The 19688-nt window shown below is 35.0% G+C and overlaps 1 protein-coding gene across 8 annotated transcripts in view; it reads right to left on the reverse strand.

The window, feature by feature from the left end:
* The window catches only part of LOC139136583 (NAD kinase-like), a 45221-nt gene that overhangs the window by 17367 nt on the left and 8166 nt on the right, over positions 1-19688 (reverse strand). For 6 of the 8 annotated variants that reach the window (XM_070704335.1, XM_070704334.1, XM_070704339.1 and 3 more), the window contains exons 2-4: positions 9525-9611; positions 7110-7239; positions 2005-2113 (exon numbers count right to left, since the gene is read on the reverse strand). In XM_070704335.1, the coding sequence (XP_070560436.1) occupies positions 2005-2113; positions 7110-7239; positions 9525-9611 (326 nt within the window). Of the gene's footprint in view, positions 1-2004; positions 2114-7109; positions 7240-9524; positions 9612-12453; positions 12829-19688 lie in introns of those variants that run through there. The other 2 variants (XM_070704340.1, XM_070704338.1) reach the window with 2 other exon arrangements.

Consider the following 19688-nt stretch of genomic DNA (forward strand, 5'->3'; position numbering starts at 1 on the left):
TTTTTTTATTCATGTAATGTTTTCACATGTTACAGTGTAGTTGATATTTTGACCTCGGTGCATGTGGTTTAATGCATAGCCTGTATGCTGTGGTATAATGCGAAGCCTATGTGCTGTGTTATAATGCATAGCCTGTATGCTGTGGCATAATGCATAGCCTGTAAGCTGTGGTACAATGCATAGCCTGTATGCTGCAGTGCACAGCTAGTTTGCTGTGGTATACATACCCTATATGCTGAGTAACACATAGCTTGTATGCTGCAATATGCATACCCTATAGGCTAAGGTATGCATACATCCATAAATTAAATGAAAACTATTAGCGGTATCAATAGTTACTGCTCCTCCAAATTCACCCTGTTAATACATCTGATTTATTATTGTCATGAACACAGTTACTGAGGAATGTAATCGGTACCTTTCACAGACTTCATTTTAGATCAAATTTTACATCTGTTAAAACAATTTGCTTTCTGTTTATTCTCATCCGGAGTAATTTCCTTTCAACTTTTTGTAATTTGCCTTATGGAAATTCATACAATCTTATACCAGTATTTCACTTTTCTAACTACTATTCAATGCCATAGCCTTTACATAGTACCCTGATTGTAATATTGGCAACGTTATCATTTTCAACCAAACTGTCCCATTTCCTTAAATAACCACTTTCTCTTCCTCATAACTCTTTTAAAAACAGCCCGTCCTATCAAACACTCCCACTGCCATCTGTCAATTTGAGACAAGTAAATTTATCTTCAGTTCACCTCTGAACAGAAAAGTATCCCTTGCAAATGTCAAGGAAGAATAGGAGAAACATTGAAAGAGTTTTGTGGACTGACCCTGATGGTGATTGTGTATTACCAAAGCAACGGTAATGAAAATACATGTCATAGATACACTTTCCTTTACAACTGTGGAATTTCAATCCCCAACTTCCTCATACATGTTTGTTGACAATCAGGAAACGAGTTCAAAAGTACAACTGCTACTACTAAGACTAAGTCTATGGTATGGTACACATTGGCTAGCACACAAATAGATTTCATCATTGTACTGGTGTATGCAATGGTATACTGGTGCAAAATAATCATGGATGTGATAGTGTTTCCTATCATGAACTAGAACTTGGCAATAGAATCTGCCCTTCAACAGTGTCAGAAAATATTCATGATTTGATCTATCTGATAATTATTCTGGCATGTCTTGTTATCCGGATTCTCAGTAATCTGTTTTACAGAGAGTTTATGATAGAACAGAACTTGTGCCAAACTTCACTTAGGGACAACAAAGCCATTAAGTTGTGGCATTAAAGACTGCGTCTATGTACTGGTACTGGAATGACATGGACTTGACAATCCTTCTGATGGTCCACTATATGATTGACACTTCATTGTGTACCAAGTTATTATCAAGTTTGGTCCAAAAGAGAAGCCATTCACTCTACTCTGCCAGTTGACTAATGTACAGTCAAAGGAAATTCAGATTCTGCCCTAATTCTGTGAATCCCTGGTAGATTCAACACGTGTCTTACTACTCTGCTGATGAAACTGCCAGCTAAAAATAAGTGATAATATCATCAAAGTATGAGTCATTGTTATGCCAGTAATCATCTGGTAGTGAGTAGCTTGGCAACCACATTATCATATTTAAGTCAAGGGAAAAATATGTCCAATCTAAATGGAAAGAACCAGATGCAAACTCAAATTGCAACAGGGTTTCAACATTTACATAAAAGAACTGTTTTCATAATTTTTAAGATTTGTAATTACTGGTATTGCTTACTATAGCGTACACATACTGTACTGCAGCTGCCTTTGTTCAATTGACATTTGCAATGAAAATACACTATCTTGAAAGTTGGTATTGCAATGGCTGTAAATCATGACTTTGTTTCTGTAACTGCTTCCAAAACTTGTCATGAAAATTTCAACAGATGTACTGCTACATCATCTTATTTGCATTCTTGTCTAGATATCAAATACATGCTTGTGTTGACTGACTTACCTTCTCTGAATGTTGCAAATTTCCCTTTAACTGCTGCAAACTTTGTATCGTCTGTGATCTTGGGATCATCCATAACTGCACTTTCCACAAAAACTATCATATTTTTCTCCTGTAAAAAAATAAAATATTGACTATCAAAGTGACAAAGGAAGGAAGTCGATATTTTTTAACAGACTGCCAATTCCATACATTTGAGTTCAAGGACAAGACGTGTTGGAAAACTGCAACTGAAATAGCTGGCTAAGATAATCATCCACTGTAGACCACAGTACATCAATGATAGTCTAAATTCTCAAATATACAGTGATAATCATCCACTGTAGACCACAGTACATCAATGATAGTCTAAATTCTCAAATATACAGTGATAATCATCCACTGTAGACCACAGTACATCAATGATAGTCTAAATTCTCAAATATACAGTGATAATCATCCACTGTAGACCACAGTACATCAATGATAGTCTAAATTCTCAAATATACAGTGATAATCATCCACTGTAGACCACAGTACATCAATGATAGTCTAAATTCTCAAATATACAGTGATAATCATCCACTGTAGACCACAGTACATCAATGATAGTCTAAATTCTCAAATATACAGTGATAATCATCCACTGTAGACCACAGTACATCAATGATAGTCTAAATTCTCAAATATACAGTGATATCATCCACTGTAGACCACAGTACATCAATGATAGTCTAAATTCTCAAATATACAGTGATAATCATCCACTGTAGACCACAGTACATCAATGATAGTCTAAATTCTCAAATATACAGAGATAATCATCCACTGTAGACCAGTACATCAATGATAGTCTAAATTCTCAAATATACAGTCTGAATCACATCCAAGAGATACATACACACAAGTTCTAACCATGCTGAAAGAAATCTCTCTCTGTAGAGGTGTAACAGTAGTGAGTGCTGTAATGGACTAATGGTTAGTAGCCATAGTCATATGTACTACCTGTACTCCATTTTTGATATTTCAAGAAATTGTCACCAAAAACTTGTGCAAGATCACAAGATCCATTTGTGATGGACAATTGATCACATATGTACCAGGTAACACAAATTATCACATGCACAAGCCAAGCTTGTTGCCTGTGAACAGGAAATACCAGGATTTATACTCTACATTCATTCTACATCACAACAACATGTGTCTATGTCATCAATTTTGGTGTGTCTGAACTATTTTTGCGTTGACCTTCAAGGTGCTCGTTGGTGTAAACAAACAACAATGGTGGCCTGTATTTTACCTGCAATAAAAATTTGTCTGACCTGAAAAATTTCATAAAAATTAGTCATTGTTGTTAGAGTCTGACAAAATAAATCCATTTAGCAAATTTTGATTCCTTGTGTTTCAGTGTTGTCACCAATATGGGGATTCACATTCATCATGGCATACAGACCGCACCACTGCCTGAACTTTCAATGCACAGAGTACCGGTACTTTCACATGCAGTTTCCACGGCAACAAGGGAGTTTCAAGTGCTCATCCAGGCTGCATGCTGAGCCTCAAAAAGTTGTGTAAGAAAATTATTCTCTCATCTCTCATAGACTACGACAATAATCCAAACAACGAAAACACAAGTCTAGTGTAACGCTGTTTATTCCCAAGGAATTGTGCAAATAATTTTCAGAAACAAAAGAACTGGAAGCATGTTGCATTACTTTTGGTTCTTTAAGTATTGCAAGTTATTCAATCAAGGTTGGGTGGGATGTTACACAGTGTTCGCACTGTCAAGATTCAGCCAATTTTGTTCATAAAAAATAGTGTAACTTTGTCTTAGTTAAATTTGTAGACCTATGCTATCTTTGAAATTGTGTATAACTTTGCAGAAGGTACATGATAAAGACAGAGACATTGTCTGGCATTTGCTCTGTACATGAACATTTGTAAGCACTGTGTTCCTCACTCATTTGTAAGCACTGTGTTCCTCACTCGAGCAACTGACAACTAAAAATGATTGACAACATGCCGACAACATATTGACATCATTCTCAAAGTGTTCAAAAGTGTAAACACGGAATTGTAAAGGACTACTCCTTTTATTTTGTAAAAATAGCAAATTCTTGGCTTGTGCATGTGATAAGTAGATTATTCCCTAATATTTTTCTTTGCTCACCTTGGAAAATACGAGTGACAGAAGTCGAAGACGAGTGGTGACACGGTCATTACCCCATGAGTATTTTCCTTTACCGAATGAAGAAAAATATTAGGGAATAATGTCTAACCATACCACAAGAGACTGCACATAATACATCAAACTATGAGGTTACTACAAATTTCAAATAATTCAAAGGATTCACAGAGACATTTATAGCTCAGGGTATCGCTCAACAATACCAGTAATTGATGGGTGATGTGCAGTGCTTACTTGTATGTCAGAGTGCATCCTTTGTGGTAATTTTTGTAATAACCCTTGTGACTAGGATATCAAATGGACAAAGTAGTGACACTTTTTGTGCAAAAACAACAATTTTTCTTCAAATCTATAGCTGGAATGGAAGACTATGCCATGGGTGCAAGATGCAATAACACAATGCATCACCCTTCAGGTGGCAGAAAAACAGGAATGTTATGAAACAAATGTTTCATACAGCTTTTTAGCACCTATTAACCTCTAATAAATTGATATGGTATTAATGGAAATAATGAAAGTTTACCTTGTCAAAGATGTCATAAGAGGCATGTTATTAATCTAACATTCAAGACAAAGAAACTGTCAGACACCTACCCCCTTAGAGGGCTCAAAGTAGTGACCATTTTAGTTGCATAGGCGACTGAATTTTACCAGATTACAACTAAAGGATTTAGGTTAGTCGCATTTTGCGACTGAACTTTTTTCAAGACATTTCTCCTATACTATCAATTCAATGTGTACTTGCTCAGTGTTCACAAAGCAATGACCAAAACAGCTGCGACCAAAAAATACACATTGAATAAGCATTTCTGCATAATTTGTAATAAAAACATAGCTGACAAGGGGAAACAAGCCCATCAAAGCGTAACTGCAACATGTTAAATGCTCAAGTGCAAAGTGAATATTTTTGTAAGTGGTACCAAGCCCGCTAGACCTTTTCTGGAAATCGTCCTTTGGAAAGTAGATTGAAGCATCAATTTCATCAAGCTTGAACTGGTTTAGCCCGTTTTATAAAGGTTTCTGTTTTCAGCTAGATCTAAATAGCAAGCAAATTTGTTGAAATATCATAATATTGTTAGAATCTGCTGGGTAGCAACTGCAATTATTTAGAACGGATTAGCAATCGACCCGGGTAATCGACAAACACTGGGATTTAATGTGCATATACGGTACATATGGGTTTTGTTCTCTTGCCTAGGAAAAATCCATCAAAAGTTGGTAGTTGCTGTATTTTTATTTAATTTTTATTAGAGTTTTTTGTAGAAAAAAGTATTTATCTATGACTATAGCAGCTTAATTGGTCTGCCCTAAATAGTACTGCTGAAAGATTTTGGAGTGATCTGCAGAATGGAGTTGTATTCAATGAGGAGAGGTGCAGACTGTGTAACACTAAAACTTGATGACACAGTAACAAATGACAGAAACCGATTGAGCCAGTCTCAACTGATACTAGACTTGCTGAAGTCTGTTTATTCCAGAACACATATATTTCAAGGTATTTCACAATGCAAATCAATTTCAATGCACTCTGATGTGTCTCATCACAACACCAGTGTATCAAAATCTACTGGCAATGACAGTTGACGCAAATGTTAGGAAAGAAAAAGAGATGGGTTGTACAAATAAAGACAACAGCTTAGCTCATTAAAATCTCTTTTAGGGAAACATCATGTGAGCTGATATTTCATTTCTAAATATAACATGTCATATTTTATTTTTAAGGTTTTTGTGACAATACAAAAATGCCCTAAATTTTTTAAGGTTTGCCCCTAAAATTTTGACTTAGGGGCAAAATGCAAGCAACTTTAACTGTTAACTTTGAGCCCTGCCATATCAGAATATTTTTTTATAGAGAGAGAAACCTTTTCCAGATTGTTTAAGGATAATTAATATTTTGTTGCTGTGTCCATTTAGTGAATGAGTATCAAAAACTTAAGAGAATACATTTCACAATTTCAGTTGGTAATATTATCGTAAAATGTACAAACATTTTTTGTTAATCTCATGCAATGTAATGATTAGGAATCCATAGCATGTGTAACACTGTAAATAAATTGTTTTGATAAATCAATCTGGGTTGGTAAATAAATTGTTTTGATAAATCAATCTGGGTTGGTAAATAAATTGTTTTGATAAATCAATCTGGGTTGGTAAATAAATTGTTTTGATAAATCAATCTGGGTTGGTAAATAAATTGTTTTGATAAATCAATCTGGGTGGTAAATAAATTGTTTTGATAAATCAATCTGGGTTGGTAAATAAATTGTTTTGATAAATCAATCTGGGTTGGTAAATAAATTGTTTGGATAAATCAATCTGGGTTGATAAATCAATCTGGGTTGGTAAATAAATTGTTTGGATAAATCAATCTGGGTTGGTAAATAAATTGTTTGGATAAATAAATCTGGGTTGGTAAATAAATTGTTTGGATAAATCAATCTGGGTTGGTAAATAAATTGTTTGGATAAATCAATCTGGGCTGGTAAATAAATTGTTTAATAAATCAATCTGGGTTGGTAATAAATTGTTTTGATAATCAATCTGGGTTGGTAAATAAATTGTTTTGATAAATCAATCTGGGTTGGTAAATAAATTGTTTGGATAAATCAATCTGGGTTGGTAAATAAATTGTTTGGATAAATCAATCTGGGTTGGTAAATAAATTGTTTTGATAAATCAATCTGGGTTGGTAAATAAATTGTTTTGATAAATCAATCTGGGTTGGTAAATAAATTGTTTTGATAAATCAATCTGGGTTGGTAAATAAATTGTTTTGATAAATCAATCTGGGTTGGTAAATAAATTGTTTTGATAAATCAATCTGGGTTGGTAAATAAATTGTTTGATAAATCAATCTTGGTTGGTAAATAAATTGTTTTGATAAATCAATCTGGGTTGGTAAATAAATTGTTTTGATAAATCAATCTGGGTTGGTAATTACCTTGCAAAGCCATGTTGACAGCTCCTTAAAGTGCTCCAAAATTTTGTCATCAAAAATCTTCTTGATTATGAGAACTGAGAGAGGTTTTTCTTGCCATGTTAATTTCTGAGAAGCTGGATCTGTGACATGCCTTCAACACAACAACAAATAAACAGAAGAAAATATCAGACAATTGGTTGACTTATCAATGTAGATAAAGATGTTAAAGGGACAAAGCCGGCCGTTTTTCATGAATTTTGTTTCATACAAGATACTACTTATATTGTTTGGCATGTTGAAAGATACTGAATAAATGGGTGACCATGCATATATTTGACCCCGGTTTTAGACAAATTAAATGAAACCATCGCAAAAATGAATTAATGGTCATGACCATTAATTCATTTTCGCGATGGTTTCATGTAAAACTGGGGTCGAATATATGCATGGTCACCCATTCATTAAGTATCTTTAAACATGTCAAACAATATAAGTAGTATCTCACATCAAACAACATTCATGAAAAATGGCCGAATTTGTCCCGTAGCTCTAAGTTTTGATGATATTTCACTGTTTTATTTTGATGTCAACAATAGTTTATTGTTCTACTCCCAAAGCATTTTGTGATATACAGTACTGAGCAACTCATTCTATACAGTACTGAGCAACTCAGTCTATACAGTACTGAGCAACTCATTCTATACAGTACTGAGCAACTCAGTCTATACAGTACTGAGCAACTTAGTCTATACCAGAGTAGATGCATTGCTACTTTTGACAAGTGAATTCTGGTCCATACTATGATCATGGTAATGGAATGAGAACAATAACAGTGCACGTTATTTCTCTGTACAGCTGCTGTGTTGGCCACTAGCTAAACTGTTGGTGTTTTAACATGCATTGGGAAGTAGATCATAAACTTTCGATTGCCATACAAACAGAAATGGCAAAAATATCATCAAAAGTTACAGGTAAGTTTCTTGTAAACTTGTTTATTCTGACAAACAAAACAGACAAACAAGACCCAACCTACGGACAAAAATTGTTTAAGTCAAGATATATCATTGTGATATGTGCAGTCTATACATGACATTAGAGGTAACTATTCAGTTGTATTTGATATATGTGAATATTATGTCTGTATAAAAGTAGGGATCTTCATGAATTATCACTTCGACACAGAACATTGTAACATCAGAGGACAGAGGATTCAGATGACTGCACAGAAATTTCACATACTATATACGCTAGTAACTGTACAAATGGGAAAATGATATGTCACTTAAATATCACAAAATAATGCAAATCTCAAACACGAATAAAACATGTCATAAAAGAAAGCTTGTTTCTAAGAAAACAAAAAATCTTATATTATATTGAAAGATGACAATGAACATATAATTATCATCTACATGTTGGGATCATAGATGACATTGCTTCATGACACTGTAATGTACTTTTGTACATAAAAGGCTTTTAATAGCAATGAACTGCATGATTGGCTAGACAATATTGTTATTACATAACAAGACAATAGGAAGTACCATCTATATGGTGTTGACAATATGTTTTCACTGTACTCTGCATACATACAAAACATCAAAAGATTTTTTTTAGTCTATTACCAATGGAAAGAATATCAGGATAATGATTGATAGAGACAAAACGTCAAATGTCTTATATACGGTAGTGTTCTGTGGTTTTGAAGAGTGAATCAATCACTCAATAGATTTGTGTACACATTGATACATTGTAGATAATCCAATCATTGCATTGTACCGGTATTTGCCTTTGTACAAACTGCAACTTTCATCAATGCCTTTTAGTATAGCATCTCCCATTTCATTCAAACTTTCCATTACTAGGACTTTGAGAACAAATAGTTTGTAGTAATAAAAAAATATGACAATCGGATAACTGATGATATGACATCATGCCAAACCACTGTGTAAGAATATGTACAAGTACATTTATATATGAAGGCAAGACCTGGCTTGGTACACAGTATATATCTCTACTTTTATCTATTAATCTGGAGATAAAGTTTACACAGTTTGATTTGCTGGAGTAAAGGTTGTAGAAACTACTGTTGAAGAACTCATGTGACCTCATTTGACTTGACAGCAAGTTCTGTACACACACACACACACACACACACACACACACTTTTCTACAGTGTTCAATGGTCAATCTCTTATTGTAAAAAATTGTATAATTGATATGCAAGAGTTCATTAGTCATTTGTAAATTTATGGTTAAAACTAATCATTTGGTCAAACTCTGAGGAAGATACGAGCCATACAAACTCAATAATCCCAATGTAATAATACAAGTACCAGTCACTTGTCGGTATTACAAACACAGTGTACCAGTGTAAAAATATGCAACGCTGACATCGCATCTAAAGTCTAAAACTCATTGTATACCAGTACTCACATAATTTGTGTCTTGGGTACCTTCACCATACAGGCCTTGGGTCCAAAGGTTGGCACTGGACTTGGTGCATAAATGGACCTTGTACGCCTGTTGAAGAAATACAAATACGGTAAGTGTTAAACTAATCAAAGATGCAGGAAGGACAAATCTGTGAGTGAATTCTTTCTCTTCCACATTTTAATGACTACCAGTGCAATGTACCAGTGCAATGTACCAGTGCAATGTACCAGTGCAATGTACCAGTACACACATTTCTAATAAATGCAATTCTTTTCACTTCTTTTCTGTAAATGATAAGAATACATGTAGATGATTTCTACATGCGCATGCAGACGAAGTCTAGGAATATGAATCAACATATCATTTCACATGTCTATTTGTATTTCCAATTCTTCCACAGCTATGATATACAATCTGCATTAGTGGGATAATTTGGGTAAAAGTGAAGAAGAAATGCTTTTAAAGTAAACAAATGACAAGTACAGAATGCCACGGCAAAATAAAAGATTTCCCTAGGGGTGCCTAACCCCCAGGGAAATAAACTACACATACCAAGACAAAACACAACTGAAAGACAAAAACCTTGTACTGTAACTTATTTCAAACTTGAAGTAGAAACATTAGAACTTGGCAAACATTTATGAAAGTGACATTTTTAATTGCTGGTGACTTGCCCCTACCATCTGGATCATAAATGAAGCATTTAAAATAATTACACAAAGCAGAGCAGTATCATATTCAAATCACGTACGAGTCATGTTTACATTTCACTTTCATTAAAATTTATATGACCAGTAAACATCAACAATAAGAATTCATGTTACCATACTGTGTTGGATGTGAGTGAAATGCACATTACTGTGAATAAAATCACTGCTCAATAGACATGTCACCATTTTCTCTTTTCTTAAAAACTTGGGAAAAGGGACAGGGTAAGGAAGTGTATGTGCTTCCTTCCCTTCATGTACATAACTGTTCTATTTCTGTCTAGTACACAGACACCAAATAGGATTACAAAGACGGACTCATTCAAATTGACTGAGTGACAAAACTTTCAGTTAATCAACGCCTTACTTCTGTATACATGATTGTGTTATTACTCCAGCTCTTTACACTACAAGGGTAACACTTGAAAACACAAAAACTGATCAGTCGTGATTAATAAATTTCAGCACTGGCATTTTATGCCGTATATGTACATCATCACGATGATAATGAACTTGAATCATGTAACAAGATTATCATGGAAAGGATGTACATTTACTGGGCCAGTAACTAGGACTTTCGATGATTTTCTTCACTGTTATTTTTTTTTCAGTGTCAACAATAGTTTCTTGTTCTCCCAAAAGCATATTGAAATACAAACACTTTAGCTGGTCAACATGGCCTCTGCATGTAAAATGCACTGTAACAGTTATTGTTTACATTTTGTCCAGGACCAGAATTCACTGGTCAACAATAAAATGCACTGTGTACATGTACAGGCTGAGTTGACAAGCTGAATACTGTGTATCTCAACATGCTTTGGAGAGTAGAACAAGAAACTGTGGTTGACATAAAAAATAGTGAAAAAATCATTAAAAGTTGGAGTGTACTTGCCCTTTTAAAGTCATGAAGGCAATCTTATTTTGATTGCTACATATTGCCGTGTTAGGCACTGCTACTCTGCCAATATTATACATTGTTAGCCATGGACCCTATCTCAGTTCCAACCTAATCAAATTTGAATGCTTAGCTCCTTAGCTAAGGATTAGCTCCAATTTTCACATATGTTTGAGACGCCAATATTAGGAACCTGTAAAGTACGGTTCCACCAGATTACTACTTTCAGTGAGATCCTGAATGAGTTGAAAATACTTTTGAATTGCTTTCTGTGTTCAACACTATGATCTTGATGTCAATATCAAAACAATATTATAATGGTCAGTGCATCAGTATTGGTGACCTTGGCTCAGAGCAAGATTGCTGTAATGTTTGCACAACCTGATCAACTGTTGATATACTATGACCTTACAAGGTGACAATAGTTTCTTTTAAATGGAAATGGCCATGGCTGGGATGGCAATGATCCAGCTATTCCAGAACCATCCAACATCAAGGTCGTCTCATGCAGTCACTGGTCTGGTGTTTTACCCACTATGCATAACACTAGTCATTGATTCAAAGTCCATTTAAGTTAGGAATTAATAGGACACATGACAGTAAAATACTGTAACGCTTTTCTTGTACATGTCATTTGTGTTGATCTTAAAAACATACAAACAACAGCCTCAACATCCTATGATACAGAACACAGCTAGAACAGAAGCATACACTGTAACAGCCTTTACATGCCATTATTAGTTGCATGCAAGGTATACAGAGACTATAGGTTCAGCTTGGCTTGGTCATAAGAATTGGCTTAGCTACATGTACCTGTATATTTCATAGTTTGTCTCTTGGCTTTCAATTAGTGGCTTGGCTGCATTTTGTGTTCTAGGCTCAGATAAGTCACTTTCCATGCCTTTAGGTGATGTACATTAGACAAGCTTCACTGATCAACAAGTATGTATCTTTTATTTTGTGGCCAATACAATGCAATCTCCCCTTATGCATATCAATAGAATAAAAGAAATCATTATATATTGAAATATGTCTTCCATTTCTAACACAGAGGATTCAATATCAAGACTGAAGCCAAGGTACAATAAATTGGATGTAACGTACATTGGCATTGTTGTTGCACCAGTTTACACAGAGTCAAAACAAAACTCATTCCAAAGTGCATGGATCACTATAGAATATTATGTACCATTAGCATGGATAAACCTCAGTATCTGTCAATGACATGCATGTATTGTTCACATCTGTGCAGTGGTATGTCTCTCTGCAGTCACTGCATCAGACCCAGTATATCAGAATAATGCAGGAAGTCAGAGATTGTACATACCTGTACCTGACAACATTTGTTTGTGCCACTGGCAGAGAACAACGTCGTTGTACAGATGATGAAGTTTTAGACATCTTTGCTGCAACAGTTGGTGATATAAACACACCAGGATATATACACTGCACTGGGCTATATATAGTTGCAGGCTGCCATGTCAAGGTCACAATGTACAGGTGTATCAGCCTTCAAATTTACCAAAGTCAGTCTTATTTGAAACCATCTAGATGTCCTCACACTCCTGGTTTTACAAGATTCTTGAAATGTCATTAATACACACTCAGCTTTTCACTCTGTACAGCCTAACAGTGGTATGCCACTTGCACCACATCACCATTTATTTCAATTCACAACTACCAACAGTATTAAAATAGATATGAACTTTGACCCTATGGTCAGTTTCTTTGTGAACAGCTATTGGTTTCATTAAAAGCCAAAGGTGCGGCCAATAAACCATTGGGCCAATGGCAAAACAACAATTGGAAATGTACCAGTTCTTTCACTCACATCCTATGTCACATATCGGAGGTCAAAGTTACATCCTGGTTCACAGGTCACAGGAAACTAACACATGACAGTTTTATATACCTGCCCAATCACGACAAGTACTTGATCCTTCAAAGATTTTGGCAATCGGAGAAACAACATACGAGTACAAAAATATTATATTTATCATATATAATTTGTAAAAACTCTGCAGAGTTAAGAAAATGTAGACGAGGCATTTAAGAAACATTCCATGCTGTATCCATAAATATAGGTTCCAAAGGCTCATATTCCAGATCTACGGTAGAATTGTGCATCAATATGTGCTTAAGCAAACAAGACACTGAATGAAAAATAAAAGCTGTATGATAAGATTTTGTTTTGGAATGTGTCAGAATATAATTGAAAAACTCATCAGAAGCTTACTGGCTTTCAAAATATGAAATTTGATTATATTTTCTGACATACACATGAAATATTGCCAATTCCAAGAATTCTAACACTATCAAGGAAAATGAAGTTAAACAGTTTATAAAAAGTGTCTGGTATTTTCTCGAAGAACACAATAAATACAGTTCCCTTTATTTCAAAAAAGTTAATGGCATGTAGAAACAACATCAGTTTCAGACTTTTTAGAAAAACATTTCCTGGACCAGGAAATGTTTTTCTAAAAAGTCTGAAACTGATGTTGTTTCTACATTCTCACCATGTGCACTGCAGACTCATTTTTACTAAAAGGTAAATACCAATACTCTGGTGACCACACATCCTGATTAAAAAAACACCGACACTATATGCACAGCACAATGTTTGACAAATGAATGACATGTTAATACATTGTACATCAGTAAGAGTCACGATCTGCTGTAAGGTACACTTTCTGCGTAAATACTAATAAGGCCAAAGTAATTAAATTCTTTGTTTTGCGTCCACTCTAAATGGGAAAAGGTACGCGTCTAAGCGGCTGAAAAACACACACAAGAAAATTAACACAATGTAATTTGATTGCAGCAAGTAAAAAATTGTAACAAAATTTTAGTCCAGAAAAGCTAAGCGGTTATGTCCCAAAATTTCCTATTCAAATACACTGTGTGTGTTTTTTATGAAAACCTTAAAAACCTAAGCGGGTGGGGACGCAAAACAAAGAATTTAATTACTTTGGCCTAATCCAAGCAAGTCAATAATCAACAATGGACTTAGTAAATACACTGAACAGACACCAACCATTTCCTTGAAACCTTTATACTTTCATGTATTAGAAATGAAAACAAACATACTTTGTCCGGTTGCATGGCTTACACTATGAAAAATTGTCTTAGCAACCAGACAGCTGTGCATATCAACGATATTACATTCTATGGTGTGTCCAATTCAAAATGAACACTATTGATAGCTTGTATTCATAAATCCAGAGTTCACATTTGAATTGACTTATTTCCTGCCTACACACTGTTGTTTAAACTTTTAACTCAACTTTCATATTATGGAGGGGTGATTGCAGTCATAGATGTTGTGAAGAAGCAAATTATGTGTTTTCAGACGTTGTAAATGTTTCAAGGACCTTTGTTTATGATTTTCATAGATGCATTGGTCATTTTGTTAGAAATAATATTTTGAAGATGGAAATCACCCTTTCACTGTCTCACTGAATTATGAGAGTAAAACTGTATGCTGTACATGTATGCATAAAGGATACACGTCAAGGATATTCCATGTGATCATGAATCATGGCCATCCATCATCCAAGGAAGTGTGGACACAAGCTTGTATCATAATCTCTACCAAAATTGGACAAGTTGATCAGTTTTTGTATCTGACAATGGTATTTGGACTGTGGCAGTGACATTGTGATACATGTATTATACAGAAAATGCATGGCGAATTTACTCTTGCAGATGTCTAAATTTAGCTTTGTGATGTCATTTGAATTCTTTGTAATTGTGATGTTTAGATCTTAATTTTGAATAAAATCTGTTGAGACGCATGCTTCTCTTACAACTGTGTTTATATTAGTTCTTGAAATTGTAAATCAATGTTCACTTTCTGCACTTGTAAAATCAGTGTTCTCCCAAGAGCAGTTGTAGAGTGGTGGCCGCTACTCTTTAATTTTTGGTAAACACTATAGAAATTCATCACCATAACAATTACATTTATTGTTATATAAATTGGCCACCACTACTAAAACTTCCTTTAAAAAATACCTACACGTAGGATTAGATCACAGCTTTCACATACATGTATTCATGGCAGACAACGCTAATTTATGACTTGTCTTCAAACAAGTCTTGTTACTCTGTGTACTGTGTATGCTTGATGTTGCAACCTATACAAGTATCTACTTTGGTAGTATGGTACCTTGCATACCTTCATGTAAAATGACAGTTACCAGCTGTTAGTTATGGTCTCTTTGTATAATTTCCTCACAAGCCTGAAATAATTACCATTGTTACCACAGTGTTTCCCTTGACCATCAGTGACTAGAAAAGAAACAACTCTATATTACATGATAACTTGAAATACCTTGAAACAGGATCTCACATATCCTGTAAGGCTGCATCAAGTTTCCTATCAGCATGGAGGTAGTGATTCCTACTACCTCCATGCTTTCAAGAAGTAATACAAACCTGTCTTTTTGGTGTTTTCATTGGCATGAAACAAAACAGTTTGTGAGAGCAACAAATTTGTTGACAATTAAACAGTGGCATTTTCTGGTATGGCAGTGTACAAACACCTGGTATCTCTGAAATACATACTGATGACTCTTGAAGTAAAGCTGAGAGATATCACTATAGAAATAACGGACGACGCGCTGACCATTAACGTTTATTTGTGGGCAAGGGCGAGAGGAAAGCCAAAAATTAACGGGCGAGGCTTGCCGAGCCCGTTAATTTGGCTTTCCTCGAGCCCGCGCCCATAAATAAACGTTAATGGTCAGTGCGTAGTTTGTTATTTCCATTATATTATCAACTAACCGGAGAAAACCGTAAAAACTTGCGAAAATGTTCGGAGCGAACAACAACTGGGCCAAGGAACTGAGCAATACGCGGCGCATTGTCATGCGCAATGTAAAATATTGGCAAATCTGGAAATATTTTCAGAAAAAAGTATCTCAACCTGGCCCACAAGTGCTCCATTTGATTTTGTGATTGATTATGATTTACATTTGAGCTGTAAAGTTACGATACTTTGAGTTGTTAATGTTATTATTCATATTCACGGGCATATAAACAGACCATTACTGTGTATTTGTGGTCAGTCACATGGTTCAGCTCGACCAATCAAAATGCGACTGGCATGGTATGGTAATATAATGGAGAGTATATGTATACCACAGGACTTTCCACATTTGCTTTGTCTATAAGTAACTAAGTCTAGTATCTATCAATCACATTCCAGTTCTGTAGTTAGGTTTCCAGTACAGGAAATGAATGGATAGATTCTGCTATACCTACATGTACTAGTGGGGTTCAAAAACAGCATATTTTCCACTTTGCAGACAATTAATTTCACAAACACTATATGAAAACTTTGCTGAAAAACGCAAATGTTGATTTTTTAATAGTTCAAAAGTAGCAGAAGAACTCCACTTGACATTTGGACATTTTTAATGTTTTGCAATGCAATCCTGTAGTACATACTACCCAAGTACAAATTGTAGACATGAGACATGTCTGCATTTCAGATGTGAGCACTGCTTAAGGTGAAGTACTACGAATTACGTCAAAATTAAGTTGTGGTGTCATTTTCTTGAAACTTTGCACAAATATTCTTGGAAGTTGTGCAAGTGCAAAAATAAAATAAAAAATGGGGGTCACCACGCTCGTTTCCATGGAAACGGACGTTAAAATGGCGTCGCTAGAAATAAATAAAAATGATATAATTCACTTAAACTAAAGAAAGCAATTATAAAAAGCTTAGCAAATGAGTTAATTTTAATAACTACCAAGACTTAAGATCCATATCTATCGAATGTATAGTTTTCATGATGTTTGTAAAGAAATTTTTACATAAGTATCGATTACAAAATGACGATATCGAAATTATATCACTACATAATTTTCGAACTTTCTTCCTGTCGCTTTGAATGGTGTCATTTTGACCAAACTTGGCGAATAAAATCCTGACATAATACCATTTAGTTTACACTTTTAATAAAAGGGTGTCACCACGCTACTTTTTACAATATCTCCAGGTGAATGGGTAATATGCGCCATGTAATGGGAGAGAAATGTTAATTTTTCGCTCATATTGAATAAAAACCAGCTTCCTAGGGGGTCAAAATATGACAAGGTTATAGGTCACATGTATTTCTAAGAGACTGGGTCAAAAATTGGGTAAAAGCGCAATTTCAACAATGACAGGTGATGTTAAATACATGCGCCACAAAGTAACCCATTTGCGACAGGCTGGAGTTAAATCTGCGCAGAAACGTTCTAAAGCGTGTGCGCGTCCGAATTCGTCGCCTTTACCTTAAGCATGGAGCTAGATACGCTCTGTTTCTAGATCGCGCCTTGGGGACAGATATTCGGACTCTCAAACTTTTACAATTCTTTTCTAATATACCACTTGTGGGGGTTCATTTTAAAGCTCTTGGTGTAAAAAAAAAAACTTTTCATTGGCTTTATAGTTTTTTTTGGTTATTCGAAAATTTTATTTTTCTACATAGAATTAACACAGGGATGGCGACCATTTTGAATTGTAAATATCAGTAAATCTAGGCTTATTTGTTCTTAAATACCAAAATTTGCATGGTGACCCCCAATTTTAATCTTAATTTTTGAAAGAGAATGATTGAAAGATTTCAAGGCGCATACTACCTTAATGGGATTTACAGAGATTATACTACCGGTAAATCTTGATCAAATGACAACAACTTGTCGACAGTCATAGATGAGTAAAATGATAAAAACTTGTTACACTTTTCTGAGACAACTGTTAAACTGATTTGGGAAATATCAAGTTTTCAGATTGAATATTGAATGTGATAACAGCCAGCTGTCAGATTGTCATGGGTGAGCACTGAATGGATGGGATCACTGAATGGAATAATCAGTCTTTTCAGAGATTAATGATCAGTAGACGTGAGATCATTCAGATTTTGAGAAATAAATGTCACATAGACGACAAAATCTGTCAGGTTTTCAGTGATAAGCATTGAATAGATATGAAGTCTCTTACACTTTTCAAAGGTGAGAGTTGAACTGAAAAGATTTTCAGAGATAAATATTGAATAGATGAGAGATTGAGAACCATCACTTTGTCAGAGAAGGATGTTGAGCATCTGATCTATAATACCGCAGCCTATAATTCTATAGCTTTGATACCGTGTCAGGCTCAGAACCAAAATGCTAATGAACATTTCATATAATGATAACAAATAATAATGACATAATATAATGACAAAAACTGCCTTTTTAACTGTTATTTTGGTCATAAAAAAGCATCATTCTACAGAAAACCTGAGACACAAAGGAAAACGGTTGCATCAATGAGAACGAAATATATCTTGTCATTTTTCTATCTCTAAAATAAGTCACTGTATCAAATATATATTGTGAAATATTTGTGCATGTTGCTTTCTCATACTGAATTCTCACAGAGAGAACAGAAAAATATCAGGAATTTGTGTTGCTTATCATATGAAATGCAGATTTCACTTAACAAACATCAAGATATCTCTGGCATATATCTCTGATTTATTAAAGAATGGCGCCCAAAGGGCGCGGAGAAAAACATGAAACATCCTGATATCTCTGATATATATGTCTTGTAAATTAAAGTCATGCACAGGAAGGGCGTGCTGAAAAATGTCTGATATATTAAAGTAAAGCACTCGAACAGCATGCTGAAAAATATTGAACATACAGCTATCTCTGATATATGTATGCCTGATATGTTAAAGTTGGGCGTGCTGAAAAATATTTCTGATTATTAAAGTTACGTGCCTGAAGGGCGCGCCGAAAAATGCAACTGAATGATGAAATTTGAGGCTGTCACGATGCATTTTAGGCAATGATGAGCCTGTGTCGAAATTCAAAAACACACTGACCCCCCTACAGGGCATTTCAAAAACTTGGTGACCCCCCCCCCCCATCACCAAAGTCAAAAACAGGCTACCCCCCCCCCTGAATCCACCCTCCCAGGCCGAAGAAACTGACCAGTCCCTAAAAATAGGGCTGACAGTAGGACTGATGCATATTTTATGACCATACAAACAAAGGTGTACATCATATATACCATATAACCACGGTCCCTTTATCAAGAGGGCCCATTATATAACATATCAGTACATGTAACTTGTCATTGTTTTACAAAACATTGTACCATGGAAAACGACACCTCTATCAGACAACCTGTACATCACAAAGTGAACAGACAGCACCCACAGAGCATGAAGTGACAATGGTACTACAGTCAATAGGTAACAAGGATACATCTGACTTGCTTCCTGTTTTCATACCTTGTCTTTTGCATGTACACAATACCCATTGTATTTCACTAGAGAAGGGTCTATTGATAAACAAAACAGACACAGACAATAATTCAAAGACCCTGGTTGAAGGTAGAGATTTTTATTACCTCTACCTTTGAACAAACTGAACAACTTTCCAAAGAGAAGAAAGGACTAAAGTCCCATAAACGGTCAATGTCAAGTTGCTCCCAAAGCAACAGAATCCATGGAAGTAAATTAACTTGGATGACTCAAGTATAAACATATCACAGAGTCTTTTTCTAGAGGGTCTGTGGCTTGA

Source organism: Ptychodera flava, chromosome 7 (genome assembly GCF_041260155.1).
Source record: "Ptychodera flava strain L36383 chromosome 7, AS_Pfla_20210202, whole genome shotgun sequence".
Lineage (NCBI taxonomy): Eukaryota > Metazoa > Hemichordata > Enteropneusta > Ptychoderidae > Ptychodera > Ptychodera flava.